The sequence below is a fragment of the Cricetulus griseus genome, chromosome 5 (assembly GCF_003668045.3).
Source record: "Cricetulus griseus strain 17A/GY chromosome 5, alternate assembly CriGri-PICRH-1.0, whole genome shotgun sequence".
Classification (NCBI taxonomy): Eukaryota; Metazoa; Chordata; class Mammalia; order Rodentia; family Cricetidae; genus Cricetulus; species Cricetulus griseus.
This window is the reverse complement of record NC_048598.1, coordinates 137,998,106-138,013,063: the sequence shown is the minus strand read 5'-3', so window position 1 is coordinate 138,013,063 and position 14,958 is coordinate 137,998,106. Positions and strand designations below refer to the sequence as shown.

The following is a 14,958-nucleotide window of genomic DNA, read 5'->3' as shown; positions in this document are numbered from 1 at the left end:
TTCATGTAGATGGAGCTTAGCTCTGAACAAAACTGTCTGTACAAATTTAAAGTCTGCTGGGTATATCTTTGACATAGGTAGTTCTTGACTGAAGTTCAAAATTACTACTCTATTCCTGAGTTGAATTCCCAGCAACCACATGTTGGCTCACAGCCATCCACAATGAGAACTGGTGTCCTCTTCTGGCCTGCAGGCAGAACACTGCATGCATAATAAGTAAATCTTAAAAAGAGAAAAATTAGTACTCTCAGGACTGCAGTGGTGTCAGGACTGCAGTGGTGGCACAAGCCTTTGATCCCAACACTTGGGAGGCAAAGGGAAGTGGATCTCTGTGAGTTCAAGGCCACCCTGATCTTCAGATAGGGTTCCAGGACAGGTTTCAAGGCTACAGAGGAACCCTGTTTCAAAAAACAAACAAAAAACAAAGGCTACTGTAGGGGAACTTGTAGCCACGCCTTCTTAGCGGCTGGCTACAGATCTGCCTGACCATGCCTTGCGAGGGTGTGGTCAAGATGATGTAGAGTAAGAGTTTGAGTTGGCCTAGTTTCGCTTTCAGTTTTCACCCCTTTCTGCTTGCATACTGACTGATGCCACACCGGCTGGCTAGGTTGCTCTGTGCTCCCGGCTAGCAGCCGACCTGCTTTAGCTGAGCTTCCCAGAACCATCCACCTAGAATGGAGACAGTTTCTAGCTGCCTAGAGTCGAGGTAGGCCTTGGGTTTCAGCAGAGGCTTCCCCTGGCCACTGCTGCAGTAAAAGCATCTGTTTAAGTGGTTGCTGCCGCAAGGCCGTATACTCTCTAAGATAAGCACAGCTGCTTTTGTGACTTCTCTCCACTGCTGACCAACTGCTGCCAAAAGCGGCGCCGAGTTGCTGAACGCCTGTGTCACCTGCTGGTCAAAGATAGTTACTGCATCTGGAGTAGAAATCAGGTAAAATTATGGCGGAATATTTATCATTTGCTAAAAGATAGTTACTGCATCTGGAGTAGAAATCAGGTAAAATTATGGCGGAATATTTATCATTTGCTAAAATTGGTAATATTTTTGCTTATTATGTGAATTCAATGATTGAGGAGAATGCTAATCTGCCAATTATGGAGTATATATGCCGTAATGGTAGTTAGCTTGATGGTACAAATAATATTACTAGCTAGAGGGCTCAGGAACAGGGACAGAGATAACCTCACCACCTGCTTGCAGGAAATAACAGCTTTATGCAATGAGGTTTTGGAGAACAGATTAGGTCAGACCACAATTGTGCAGCAAGTGGAACAGAGATTATTTATGATAAGAGAAACACAGAGAGAACCTCGATGTCTGAGGCCTTACAGGCTAGGCTGTCAGAAGACTGTGGCAAGCCAAAGAATATCTGTAGCCAGATAGAGATAGGCAACATTACCCAGAAACTAGATGCAAAGGTGCAAAGTACCCAGGATAGGGTTGAAGAATTGGACAATGGCATTCAATCAATTATTGAAGCCTCCAAGGTAGCAGATCACAAATTTGAGTCTAGATTTGAATGTTTGGAAGATAATTTACAGTACAGGGCTGACAGATTACATAGGTCCATACGGTTGATTGCTAAGGACTCAAAATCAGCAAATCATGACCTCGAATCTAGACTTCAATACCTAGAAGGCAGTTTCCATGCCATCCAGATGCTGCCTAAAGATGATCGTATTAAAGACCTAGAAAAACATGTAAATGAGCAGTTAGAGCAATTTACAGATTCACTAACATGCTTGGAATCTTTTATGATTAAGGAGATTGAAACTTTTCAAAATGATATCATTATGAGGCTTAAAGATCGTTGGGATGCCTCAGAAGCAAAATCATTCCAATATCAGGCACCTATTCCACCCAGGTATCGTGACTATTCTTCTAAGGTTGTTACTCGTACACCATTAGTGTACCCAGCTACCATGGTAAAAAAAGCCAGCATCTAAGAAACACCCTCATGGACGGATGGCTTATGAATAGCAACCTATACAGCTGAAGGATCTTAAGAATATTAAAGAATCAGTTGTCTCATATGGTCTCCATAGCCCATATGTTAAACAGCTATTACATTCATGGGCAACCTTTAACAGGGTGACACCCACAGATTGGGAACGATTGGTAGCAGCTGTACTTGAAAATTCATGCCAAATCCAGTGGAAGGCATTAGTAAGGGAAGAGGCAAAGCTCCTTGAGCGTCAGGGCATAAAGGAAGGTTTTGAAGCCCCTCTAGATAAGCTTCTTGGTCAGGGTATTTATGCTGACCCACAGATTCAGGCTGAATATGATGACGACATACTGTCTCTATGCAGGAAAGCAGCATTAAATGCCTGGGATAAGGCTCGTGAGCCAGGAAAATGCCTAGAAGCTTAATCCAGAATAGAACAGGGACCTACAGAACAGTTCCAGGACTTCTTACAAAGGTTAACTAGGGCAGTAGAATTACAGGTAACAGATCCAGAAACAAGACAATCAATTATATATGCAATAGCTTATGAAAATGCAAACCCAATATGCAAAAGAATACTTTTGCCTTTAAAGATCAGATCAGCTCCTCTAGAAGAAAGGGTTTTGTATGCAGCCAACATTGACTATAATGTGCAAGATACTGAAGTTTGGGTAGGAGAAGTCATCTCCAAAGGTTTAAAACGGCAACAGGAAATTAAAAGTTCTAGAGGTGAGGATGTAAGGGCTTGGCAAGAAGCACCTTACAGAGGTCAACATAGGTACCAAGAGGCTAGAGGTTACTACTACTATGAACCAGAACCTTCGGTAGGAAGAGACTTCCCCTGGAGACCACAAAGGCACCAGGAACCTAGATGTTTCAACTGTGGTAAAAATGGGAGCTACTAAGAGAAATTGTAGCCAAACAAATTCCAACAATGCGTCATACAGAAGGCCACTGCCTTCTGGATTGTGTAGAAGATGTGGTAAGGGCAGACACTGGACCAATGAATGTAGATAGGCCCGGGACGTAGAAGGAAACCCGTTAAGGTCAGGAAACCCCGACGGGGGGGGGGGGGGGTGTCTCAAGAAGGCCCTCACATCGAGAAAGGTCGGGTCATTCACAGTAGCAGTGGGAGAGAATCTCTCACAGGACCATTAGACAGTTCTTTGTCTACTGTGAAAAATGATACTGCTTTAGATGGTAGTTTGAATAGTGATGAAGAATCAAGTGTGAAAGGACAAAATGAGAAACGCATATTTTGGCAAGCTTCTATGAATGATAAAAGGCCTCAGTTGAGAGTGAAAATTAATAATAAAGTTATTTCTGGCTTATTAGACACTGGGGCAGATGTAACTATTATTACCCAAAAATCTTGGCCTCAGAAATAGCCTCTTAGAGAGGCAAATGTACAATTTTTAGGAATTGGAACTCTATCTAGAGTTCGACAGATTGTTAACTCAGTGGTCTACATTGGACCAGAAGGACAGAAAGGGATACTGAAACCATATGTGGCAGATATAGCTATAAATCTCTGGGGTCATGATCTCTTACAGCAATGAATTCTCAAGTACAGCTGCTACTAGTTTTTACCAGTCTGGGCATCAGCCTGTTAAAGGTTTCCCATGAATATAATAGCTGTTTTACATATGGGCTATGGAGACCATATGAGACAACTGATTCTTTAATATTCTTAAGATCCTTCAGCTGTATAGGTTGCCATTCATAAGCCATCCTTTGGAAATAATTCGTAAGAAATTTTCACAATCTCTTGTTTATCATTACATGGATGACATTCTTTTATCAGATTCTAATAAGGAAACTTTGGAACATATGTTTGAAATGGTGAAGGAAGTTCTGCCTCGTTGGGGGTTACAGATTGCTCCAGAAAAAATACAAAGAGGAGATTCTATTAACTATTTAGGTTACAAGATAGACTTACAGAGAATCAGACCTCAAAAGGTACAAATAAGAAGAGATCGTTATCAAACTCTTAATTCTCTTCAGAAATTATTAGGGGAAATTTCTCAATTACAGACGATTATTGGTGTAGAAGGACATGACTTAAAGCATTTAAAAATGGCCCTTAAAGGTAATAAGGACCTAAACAGTCGGAGAATATTATCTGCTGAGGCAGAAAAAGAGTTATAATGGGTAGAAAACAGAATATTGGATGCGCATGTAGATCGAATAAACCTTGATTTGGACTGTTATCTTGCCATCCAGAGAATACCCTTCTGGGATTCTGATGCAGAGAAGACACTATATTGGAATGGATATTTCTGCCACATAAACAGAATAACATAGAAAAGATTTCTGATTTGATTTTAAAGGGAAAATTAAGACTTCATCAACTGATTGGAAAAGATCCAGTAGAAATTATAGTACCTTTAACTAATGAGGAAATTTCCTCCTTGTGGAAGGATAATGAATATTAGCAAATAGCTCTTACTGACTTTTTGGGGACAATTAGCAACAACTATCCCAAACTGACAGAATTAAATTCATAAAAAAGACAGTTTGGGTTCTTCCACGTATTATAAGACAAACTCCCATTTCTGGAGTTCTTACCTTCTACACTGATGCCAACAAATCAGGTAAGGCAAGTTATAAAGCAGGTGAGGAAGTAAAGTAGTTCAAAGTCCATATACATCTATACAGAAGGCAGAATTATATGCAATTCTCATGGTACTTATGGATTTTACAGAACCTCTTAATATAGTTACTAAATCCCAATATGCTGAGAGAGTTGTATTACACATTGAGACTGCATAATTTGTTCCTGATAATACATAATTAACTTCTCTGTTTTTACAATTACAGGAAACTATCAGAAACAGAAGTAATCCTATATATATTACACATATCAGATCCCAGTGGGTCTGCCAGGCCCACTAACACAAGGCAATGATGAGATTGATTGCCAGCAGGTTGTAATCCTAAGGGCATTCGGAGAAATGAGATTTGGCAGATGGATGTCTTTCACTTTGCAGAGTTTGGAAATTTGAAATATGTGCATCATACTATAGATACATTCTCGGGGTTCCAATGGGCTACTGCTCTTAACTCTGAAACAGCTGATTCTGTAATTACACACCCGCTAGAGGTGATGGCAGTTACGGGTATACCTGCACAAATAAAAACTGACAATGCTCCAGCATATGTCTCTACAAAATTGGAACAATTTTTCCAATATTATAACATAAAGCATATTACCGGTATACCACACAATCCTACAGGACAAGTAGAGGTTGAGAGATCTAATAGAACACTTAAGGAGATGCTCAACAAACAAGCTTGGAAGACTAAACCCCCCAAACACAGGTTGCATAATACTTAATTGACACTAAACTTTCTTAATGCCAATGAAAAAGGACAAACAGCTGCAGAAAGACACTGGACTTCAGAAAAAACTGCTGAACTCAATCAGCCGGTATACTTCAAAGATGTACTAACCTCTGAATGGGAACCAGGACATGTGTTACGTTGGGGTCGGGGTTTTGCATTGGTTTCTATAGGAGAAGAAAAACTTTGGATACCATCTTGACGAGGAGAAATGATAGGTATTCTACTAAGGTATATCCCAAAGGAAAGGGAAGTGTTTTGCTTTTATCTTCACAGGAAAACTCATCTCCAGAAGGCAAAGGACACTGCATGGGTAGATGCTTAAGAAGAAAAGGTAGCTATAACCATCAAACAAAAGGAACGTGCCATATGGTAAACTTTACAGCTGTCTCTCAGAGAGCTCTATTTCTCTTTATTTTCTAGTCCTTATTCAATTAAACCAATGCTGGATTTAGAGGGGATTTGGCTTTCCTCCTTTAAAGTCCAAGCACGTTATTTAACTAAACTTTAGTGTTTCTGTATTGTATCAAGAAGCCAATTGATGTAATACAGAATGAAAAAAGAATTTGGGGACTGTCTTTGTCTTTTCTTGGATCTTTCTTTCAAGGTGTACACCTCTAATAATTGTTATGCTCTCATGGTTGCATTCCCCAGCATGTGTACATACACAAGCAAACATTTCTCTGCTAATTGTTTATGTTTGAGTCCCACACAGTCAATGAAGACCTGCCTGACAGCAATCCCTGGACTCCCTGGAAAGAAAATGGGCCACACCTCCTTGACTGAACTGGATCCAACTTGCTCCATTTCTACGGACATTCTGGCCAAAGCTTCAGATACTGACTTCAATCAAGTTGAGGATTTCAAGCTAGATCTTCTACCAAGAGAATCCCATCTAACAAGGACTGGATACAATCCATTCAAAACTTTCACTACATTAACATTTTCTTTCTACAGGACCCCACATGACTATCATCGTCCCATTTCAGCAGGAAGTAATTTGGAGGATGCTACGTCCCCTTTCCCCATTGTTGTCACTTAGGATAGTGTATATACCTAGTTAGGGATAGCTTCCTATTGTTTATGGTTGGGACTGGAAGGATATTTGCAGGCTTGGACACCTCTTTCAGATGACTTTAGGATTTAGTTAAAATAGTTACGGTATGATATAAGCAGATTGTTGTATCTTCTTATATTTCACCTTTATGATTATTAATTTTGGATACTTTACACTGTTAAGTTTTAATCCTCTTTTAGACTAAAAGGGGAATTGTAGGGGAACCTGCAGCCACCCCTCTTAGGGGCTGGCTACCGGTGTGTCTGACCACGCCTTCGAGGTCAGGGTGTGGTCAGGGTGACGTAGAGTGGGTGGCGTTGTATTTCTCTTTCGGTTTCACTTTGGTACTTGCTGTACAGACCACTGTCTCGCCGACTGGCTAGGTTCCTCTGTAAGTAAGGCTTTTCCCTATTAAATACCCTTATATTTCTACCTGACTCCATATTGGTAATTTCCCACTATAGGCTACTCTCATGCCAAAGATACAATCTTTGTGGAATACTGTCCATTTTCAAACTCAGGACAGCTGGCAACCATTCTCTGCAATGCTTCCTGAAAGCCTCTAAACCAACACCTGACACTAGGTTTCAGTTTTTTAAAACAAACACACACACCCACACACAGAGTCAGAGATGAATCTTTTTTTTCTTTTTTTTTTCTGTTTGTTCATTTGTGTTTTGGAGACACGGTTTCTCTGTATTGCTTTGGAGGTTGTCCTATAACTCACTCTGTAGACCAGGCTGGCCTCAAACTCAAGAGATTCACCTGCCTCTGCCTCTGCCTCCCAAGTGCTGGGATTAAAGGCATGGGCCATCACCCAGCAACTATATTGCAATTTTATAACAATACTACATCTTATACAAGGAATTTTGCTTCCTCAGGAACTTAGTATCGTCTGGAGACATTATAAATTGTTACAAGTGGGAGGGGCTTAGGGATTGTTGTCCTTGCCTAATTTCTGTTGGTATGACTGTGACAAACATCATGATCAAAAATAACTTGGGTGTTGTGGAACATTACTTTAAGATGTGCTGTGGAACATTTAATGATGCAAAGATGTGTTGTATTCTTTTTTTTTTTTTAGGACAGGGTTTCTCTGTAGCTTTGGAAGATGTCCTAGAACTTGCTCAGTAGACCACCCGGCTGTGTTGTATTCTTTTATGTTGCATTTGTTTAACTCTGTGAAGCTGTGTTACTTTGCTTGACTGGAACACCTAACTGGTCTAATAAAGAGATGAATGGCCAATACAAGGCAGGAGAAAGGATAGGCGGGGCTGGCAAGCCGAGCAAATAAATAGGAAAAATCTGGGCAGACAGATCAAGGAGCAGGATAAGGAGGATGACTCCAAGGGCCAGCCACTCAGCTATGCAGAAAGCCACAGAATAAGAAATAAAGAAAGGCCGGGCGTTGGTGGTGCATGCCTTTAATCCCAGCACTCGGGAGGCAGAGGCAGGTGGATCTCTGTGAGTTCCAGACCAGCCTGGTCTACAAGAGCTAGTTCCAGAACAGCCTCCAAAGCCACAGAGAAACCTTGCCTCAAATCCCACTCCCTCACCCCCCCCCAAAAAAAAAGAAAAGCTGGCTAGAAATAAGCCAAGCTAAGGCCAGGCATTCATAAGAATAAGCCTCTGTGTGACTTATTTGGGTGCTCGGTGGTGGGCTCCAAAAAGAACTAAAACCAAAAAGGTAAAGACCCAAAAGAGTAAAAAAACCAACTACACTTGGGGAAAGGGTTTATTTTGGCCTTCATGTCTCAATCAAAGTTCATAACTAAGTCAGGGAAGGAACTCAAGGCAGGAGCAAAGGCAGGGACAGATAAAGGAAAGGTACCGGCTTGCTCAGCTTGCTTTCTTATATAACCTTAGATCATTTGCCTAGGGTGGGCTGGGCCCTCCCACATCAATCAAGAAAATGCCCCCACAGACAAGCACACTGACCAATCTGATGGCAGCCAATCTTCAATGGTGGTTCCTCTTTCCCATGTGACTAGTTTTGTCATAATAGCAAAACCAACAGCACGAGATACATTAAACATACTATAGCCCAGTATAGTGTCCATCGACAAATATTAAATTGAGCCCTAAAGCTCTCCTTTTGCCCGGACAAACACAAAAAATAAGCAAAAAAGGCTAATTTGGGCATGGTAGCCTATGCGAATCCCAGCCATTGGGAGACTGAGGAAAGAGGATTGTCACGTGTCACAACAAACTTCTGGGGTTTTGTCCCTGCTTCCCATCTACTTGGAGTGCTAGAATTGCAGACAATCCACAACCCCATCTGGCTTAGCAGGGGTTTTAGGAGTTCCACAGTCCTCTCTCATATAATGTGAATATTTTTACCAACTGAGCTACTGCACCAGCCCATTACTGTCTTAAGAGAAATGTATCCTATAAGCTAGATGAGGACAATGAATTGAATTCTGATTTTAGAATATTGTCTTTTGATTATGGCCACAAACTAACCATACTAACATGAATTCAGACCAGGCCTAATGAACACTTTGTGCCTGTACTTCATTTTTTCCTCTGTAGTTTCATAGTACAAGCATAGAAAATAACAACAGGGATGAGTACAGTATTACTAAGACTACAAGAGCCAGGAAGAGAGAGAATATGTAATTGACTTCAATGTCCCCAATTTAATAAAACAAAGGAGAGCTAAGGACCCAGGAGAAGTAAAAGGAGAAAAGTATTTATAGGACTTCTAAGCCAAGAAATAACGGTCAAAGCTATAGATCTTAACAAAAATTATCTATTAAAATTGTCTGGACTGTTTCTAGCTCTTAAAAAATTATGTTTTGGCTGGGCGTCAGTGGTGCATGCCTTTAATCCCAGTACTTGGGAGGCAGAGGCAGGAGGAATATCTCTGTGAGTTCAAGGCCAGCCTGGTCTAAAAGAGCTAGTTCCAGGACAGCCTCCAAAGCCACAGAGAAATCCTATCTCGAAAAACAAAACAAAACAAAAAACCAAAAACAAAAACAAAAAAACAAAACAAAAACAAAAAAAAAAAACAAACCAAACAAACAAAAATCTCAAAACTGTGTTTTACTAGAAATTCTTTTTCTTAACACACACACACATTTGTTTTGAGACAGGGTTGTATTACATCACCCTCACTGAATTGGTATTCACTATGTAGATCAGGTTGCACCATTACCACCACCCCCTTTCTTAACTTTCTAACAATGTATCATCTTGTCTTATAACATTTTCATTAGGATACACTATGCTCATTGCTTTTGAAACCCTAGTAATCATAGATTTATTTACTTTTGTAGCCACTCAATAGTTATTCAATAGATAAAACAGTCATCAAACATAGTTATAACAAAACTCCAAATTGTTCTTTGTATACATACTCACAAACATTAATTTGCTCTTTTTGGAAAAGACTGCAAGATTCACTGGTTTTAATCACATAACTATTTGACTTTACTACATCTTAATTTACAGTCTGTGAATACATACCTGAGTGCTATAAAACTAAATGTAGATTATTATCACTGATACTGACTGCTTGCAATGAATAAGTGTAAAGCTGGGCCTAGAATTCCTGTACTTAGGTGGGTAAGGCAGGAGGGAAAAAAAAGTTTCAAGCCAACCTTCAAAAAGCTAAACCCTAAAAAGCAAAACCCTTTCTCCAAAGCAAATAAACAAACCCCCAAATGGTTAATCAGATTCTTCAAACTTTATGTAAGAATGTTAATGTTAAACCTGGGATGGAAAAGATGAGACATGAACCCATACCCTGAAGCCAAGCCTGGCACATCATGTTCATTAGAAAAGCTAAAAATAACTTAAAAGGAAGTTTCTTTACTTCAGAGCAACTTAGCTCCCAAATCAGGTTCTTAAAATAGTTCAGAAAGCCTGAGAGGTCTGGCCAGAAGCTACTGCTCTTTGGTTTACTTCTATACTAAGAACTGGGAGGGGTACACCTTCGCTTTGAAAAGTAGCTGTACTCAACCATGCCTAGTTTATTTACAAAGCAAATGTTAGCTAGCTGGGCTGGGGGCTAATCCCTGCTAGTCAGGTGATGGAGGCCAACCTGCACAATTTAGTGAAGCCTTTCTCAAAATTAAACAAGTACTTGGAATTAATCTAGTGGTACAGCACTTGCCTACCATGCACAAGGTCCTAGGTTCAATCCCTAGTATTAAAGGAAGAATAGTAAAAGCCATCATATACAAACCTCATCAAGAGTCTCTTCAGATTTGGTTTCTTTGGGTTTATCGTCATTAAGTTTCACATTTTTCACTTGTTCAGACACTTTACTTACAGTTTCAGTACCCTTGAAACGCTGTTAAAAAAAAAAAAATTCTAATATGAGTACTAGAGACAGGCCAGTAACTAGGAAGAGTGTCTAGATTCCACCATTCAATAAATGAGCACCTGCACAATGAAGACACATTCATGTATCAATAACTCAAACAAAAGCAAATCACCCAAGGGAATCATGTAAAATCAAAGATATTACTGGTTATGATGACCCTCAAACCATTTCATGGTATAAATTCTAAACAAGCACCATGACCTTCAGACAAGGATATCAGACACATACTACTCATGACTATTTCAATAACAACCCTTTTCTGTAGATGGTGGTCACTCTGCAGTAAACAAACACTAGAGGGTTTCTTTCAAACTGTTTTTATCACCTAAACTAGTCTAAGTTCTCCCATGACATAGAACTCACTGTTTCCACATAACAAGTTATAACAGTGTAGAGAATGTCAACTGGCTTATGGATTTATGACTTAAGAGTGTGTGTAGTGATTCATAACACTAGGTTTTTTTTTTAAGTCTGTTTTTTTAAAAATAACACCAAACACTCAGCCATGTTGTAAAGTAGCCTTGCTTGATATAGCAGAAAGTCCAAATTATGATCACAGTTAAGAAAAACTGCAGGTGGAAAAACCTCAACTTATTCTTCAAAAAAAAAAAAGTACATTTAAAATTTGTGTATGAAAATAAAATTTCTAAATGAAGTTCTTCTAATAGGATGTTATCACTTACCTTAGTTTCAAAAAGATGGTTGTAGGCTGTAACCAAATGGTCCTTATTAGCAGTCTTAGCTACATTTTTAATGTTTCCCAATAGCTTATGCTCTGCAAGAAACTATAAAGAGAAAAGCTCATTAATTAAACCAATTTTCCTCGGAGTAGGAAGGATCTAAATTTAGAAAATGTTGTCTGGAGCTAAGGATGTACTCAGTAGGCAGATGCTTGCCTGGTACACACAAACCCCTGGATCCATTCCACATACCACATAAACTGGTTTTGCTGACGCACACCTGAAATCCCAGCACTGAGAGGTAATCAAGACCATGGCCAGGTACATAGTGAGTTCAAGACTAGGCTGAGATACATGAGACCCTGTCTCAAAACAAGGAAACAGAAAGAAAATGTAGCCTAGTGTGATGAAGCTGTAGTCTGAGGCAGTAGGCTCCCTTGAGCTCAGGAATTCAAGACCAGTCTATATAGACAATAAGACCCTGTCTCAAAAATCAAGAAACTTAAAACAATCTTTTTGTGCTAGCTGCTACATTTTCTTTCTTTCTTTCTCTCTATTTTTTTTTTTTTTTTTTCCTTCGAGACAGGGTTTCTCTGTGGCTTTGGGATTAAAGACGTGTGCCACCATCGCCCGGATAGCTGCTATGTTTTCAATAGTAATAATGAAGAAATAAACACTGTATTTTATATCCCATTCTTAAAAGGCATATTTTAAATATTAAAGGGTTAGACATACAGTATATGGTAGACAGATTCATTCTAACCTTTCTCCCATTATAGAATACACAGAGAAAACTATCTAGACATTAAGCACAGTTTGAGCAGCTGCTCCTGGTAGAATGATATTTATATGCCTTCAGAAGCTCACCACATCAAGCAAAACAAACAAACAAACAAACAAACAAACAAATGTAATATAACAAAGCACCTTTGATGATAAGCCAGAATGCAGTTTTAGGCCATCTTACACTACTTCACAGTTAAGACTCTCAAGAAACAAATAAACAAAAAAAGCAACAACAATAATAAAATCAATTCATAGTATGTTTATCTTAAATCAGGCGAGGGTTAGAAATCTTGTGTTAAAAATTTTTAAAAAATTCTTGTGTTTGTCAGTGAGTGTGTGTCTGTACAGACATACAAAAAGCATGCACGGTGTGCTCATGGTCCTTGCTTTCCACTTTGAGACAGGGTCTCTCTTATAGGCTAGGAGTCCTAAAAGCTTCCAAGGATTCTCCATTCTTCACTTCCCATGCAGCACTGTGAAATAAGTACTACTACTTCCTGTAGCTTCAGACGGTTCTGTACATCCTAACTCACAGCATCACACTTGTGTCAAACACTTCACCCATTGAGCCATTTCTCCATCCTTTACTGTATTTGGAAGTTGCTGGTCTCCAAATTTTCATATTTTTTAGCACCTAGGTGGTTTTTGTTGTCGATTTTTTTTTTTTTTTTTTTTTTAAGACATGGTTTCTCTGTGTAGCTTTGGAGCTGTCCTGGAACTCACTCTGTTCCAGACTGGCCTCAAGCTCACAGAAATTCACTTGCCTCTGACTCCCAAGAGCTGGGATTAAAGGTTTGTGCCACCATCGCCACCACCAACCTCTTTTGAGAAGCAGTCTCAATAAGTTACACTGGCCAGTCTAGAATTTACTATGTATATAGTTCATGCTGACCTGGAATTCACAGAGATCTATCTACTTATACTTCTGGGATTAAAGGTGTGCACCATCACATGTTCTACAAATGGGTGGATAAGATGGAGACACGGTTGAAAACTGCATTAAAAAGAAATAATTTCAATGATAAAAGACTAGCAAAATATAGAAGTAATCAGTTACTTCAGCACTCTTGTGACTTTTTTGAATAAGTCTAAGAAGATGTCTAAAATACAACTATCTAATTTTTTACAATTAACAGAAATAATGACCATCAGCTAATTAAGGTAAGAAAATGATCATTGGGGACCATGGTCAGTTTAACCTAACAGTATAAAAGAAAAACAGTATAAAAGGAAAAAAAACACTTTAAAGTCTACATTGGGATAAACTGTTTAAAGACAGACTAAAGATGTACAGTATTGAGGTATAAATGTCTAACTCTTTTGTTGGAAATCAGAATGGCTCAAAAAAAAATAATTCCATTAAAATGGCATAAGGGTCTATCTGCATGGTGTGTTTTCCTTTTCATTCTTGTACATTCAAACATGAAGCATAGTGCCTACTCCTACTACACGTTATATAAAAAGTAGCTGAACTATATCCTGATGCCACATTATGCATATTCGAGGAACTGGAAGTGTAAGAGTTCTTGAATCTCCCTGTCAAGATCCTAAGTGAAAATACAGTCCTTTCAAAAGAACCCAGAAACTTACAATTGTGGTAATAGTACGACTGGAAAAACACAGGCCTGGGTTTTGAGAATGATCACTGGAAAATATGCATTTAAATGGCTGTCACCGAAAGCATTTTCGTACTTTGGAATCACAGAACACTCGGTATTTTGACATTTTAGAATTTGAAAAACTGTAAGAAAATCAAATTCAGGCAGCACCTTCTGATTTTAGGTGGTAGATGGAAGAACAACAGCGTGTACCATCATCATTCAGCAATTTAAAGAGATAAGGAACACGACGACATGGTGGCGCATGACTCTTATCCCTAGTACTTGGGAGGTGAAGGAAAGGGGATCAGGAGTTTGTAGCCAGTCTGGACGACAGACGCTGCCCTCCAAAAGACATTAAACAGGGGTGGTTGTTGGTGGTGACCAGAATGATCATTTCTGAAGGACAAAAAGTCAAGTCTGACAAAAATAACCTGTGACTACAAATGGGTGGCTAAGATGGAGTCGAGGCCTAAAACTGCATTAGCAAACTACAATTTTTGAAATCTGCGTGTTTATAGCCATAGGAGACCCCAGGATAAAAATCTCAAATTGAATTCCCTTAATTATAAAGGTAAAAGGATTTTGTAACAAGTTAAACCATCCTATCTCGGGCTTTTCAAAATCACAGATTATTACAGCTCGGTATTTAGTAAATTGATAAGTAAGATGCACACACGTCTCCCTCATCTTTACACCCCTCCCATTTCCCAGTGGCCAGCACTCTGCGCCCGGGAATCCTGCATTCCCCATTCCTCGCCCCCGCCTCAGACGCCCACATCTCAGGTTCCTTTTCTCAGGCGGCCTTACAGGTCTCAGCTGAGATTTAAATCTACGACTGCAGCTAGCTCGCCTGCCCTAGGAAACGAGGCCGATCCCCGCGGAAACAGGGGCGGCCCAAGGGGCGGGAGGGTGCGAGCTCACGAGGGCCGCTCGGGCCTGGCCCGCACCGGCCACCGAAGGCGAGGGCGGGGGCACCGAGGAATCCGGGATGTAAGGCATCTCAGGGGGGTGAAGCGGCCCTGGATCGCCCCGGCCCGGCCTCCCAGGTGCCTCTGGTACCGAATCTGAACCGTGATCCTGCAGAAACTTGATAATGTCCTTCTTGGGCAGCTGCTCGCTGCGCAACTGCTCCACGGTCCATGCACGCTGGGGAACAGCCGCCGCCATCTTCCCCCGCTGCCGCCGCTGCACTGAGCCAGCCCGCCTCAGTCCAGCG

The 14,958-nt window shown here is 40.2% G+C and overlaps 1 protein-coding gene across 1 annotated transcript in view; it reads right to left on the bottom strand.

The window, feature by feature from the left end:
• Positions 1–14,958, bottom strand: part of Fkbp3 (FKBP prolyl isomerase 3) — a 22,121-nt gene extending 7,163 nt beyond the window's left edge. The window contains exons 1-3 of the mRNA XM_027416505.2: positions 14,802–14,958; positions 11,359–11,460; positions 10,535–10,642 (exon numbers count right to left, since the gene is read on the bottom strand). Coding sequence (XP_027272306.1) covers positions 10,535–10,642; positions 11,359–11,460; positions 14,802–14,909 — 318 coding nt within the window. The 5' untranslated portion in view covers positions 14,910–14,958. The remainder of the gene's footprint in view (positions 1–10,534; positions 10,643–11,358; positions 11,461–14,801) is intronic.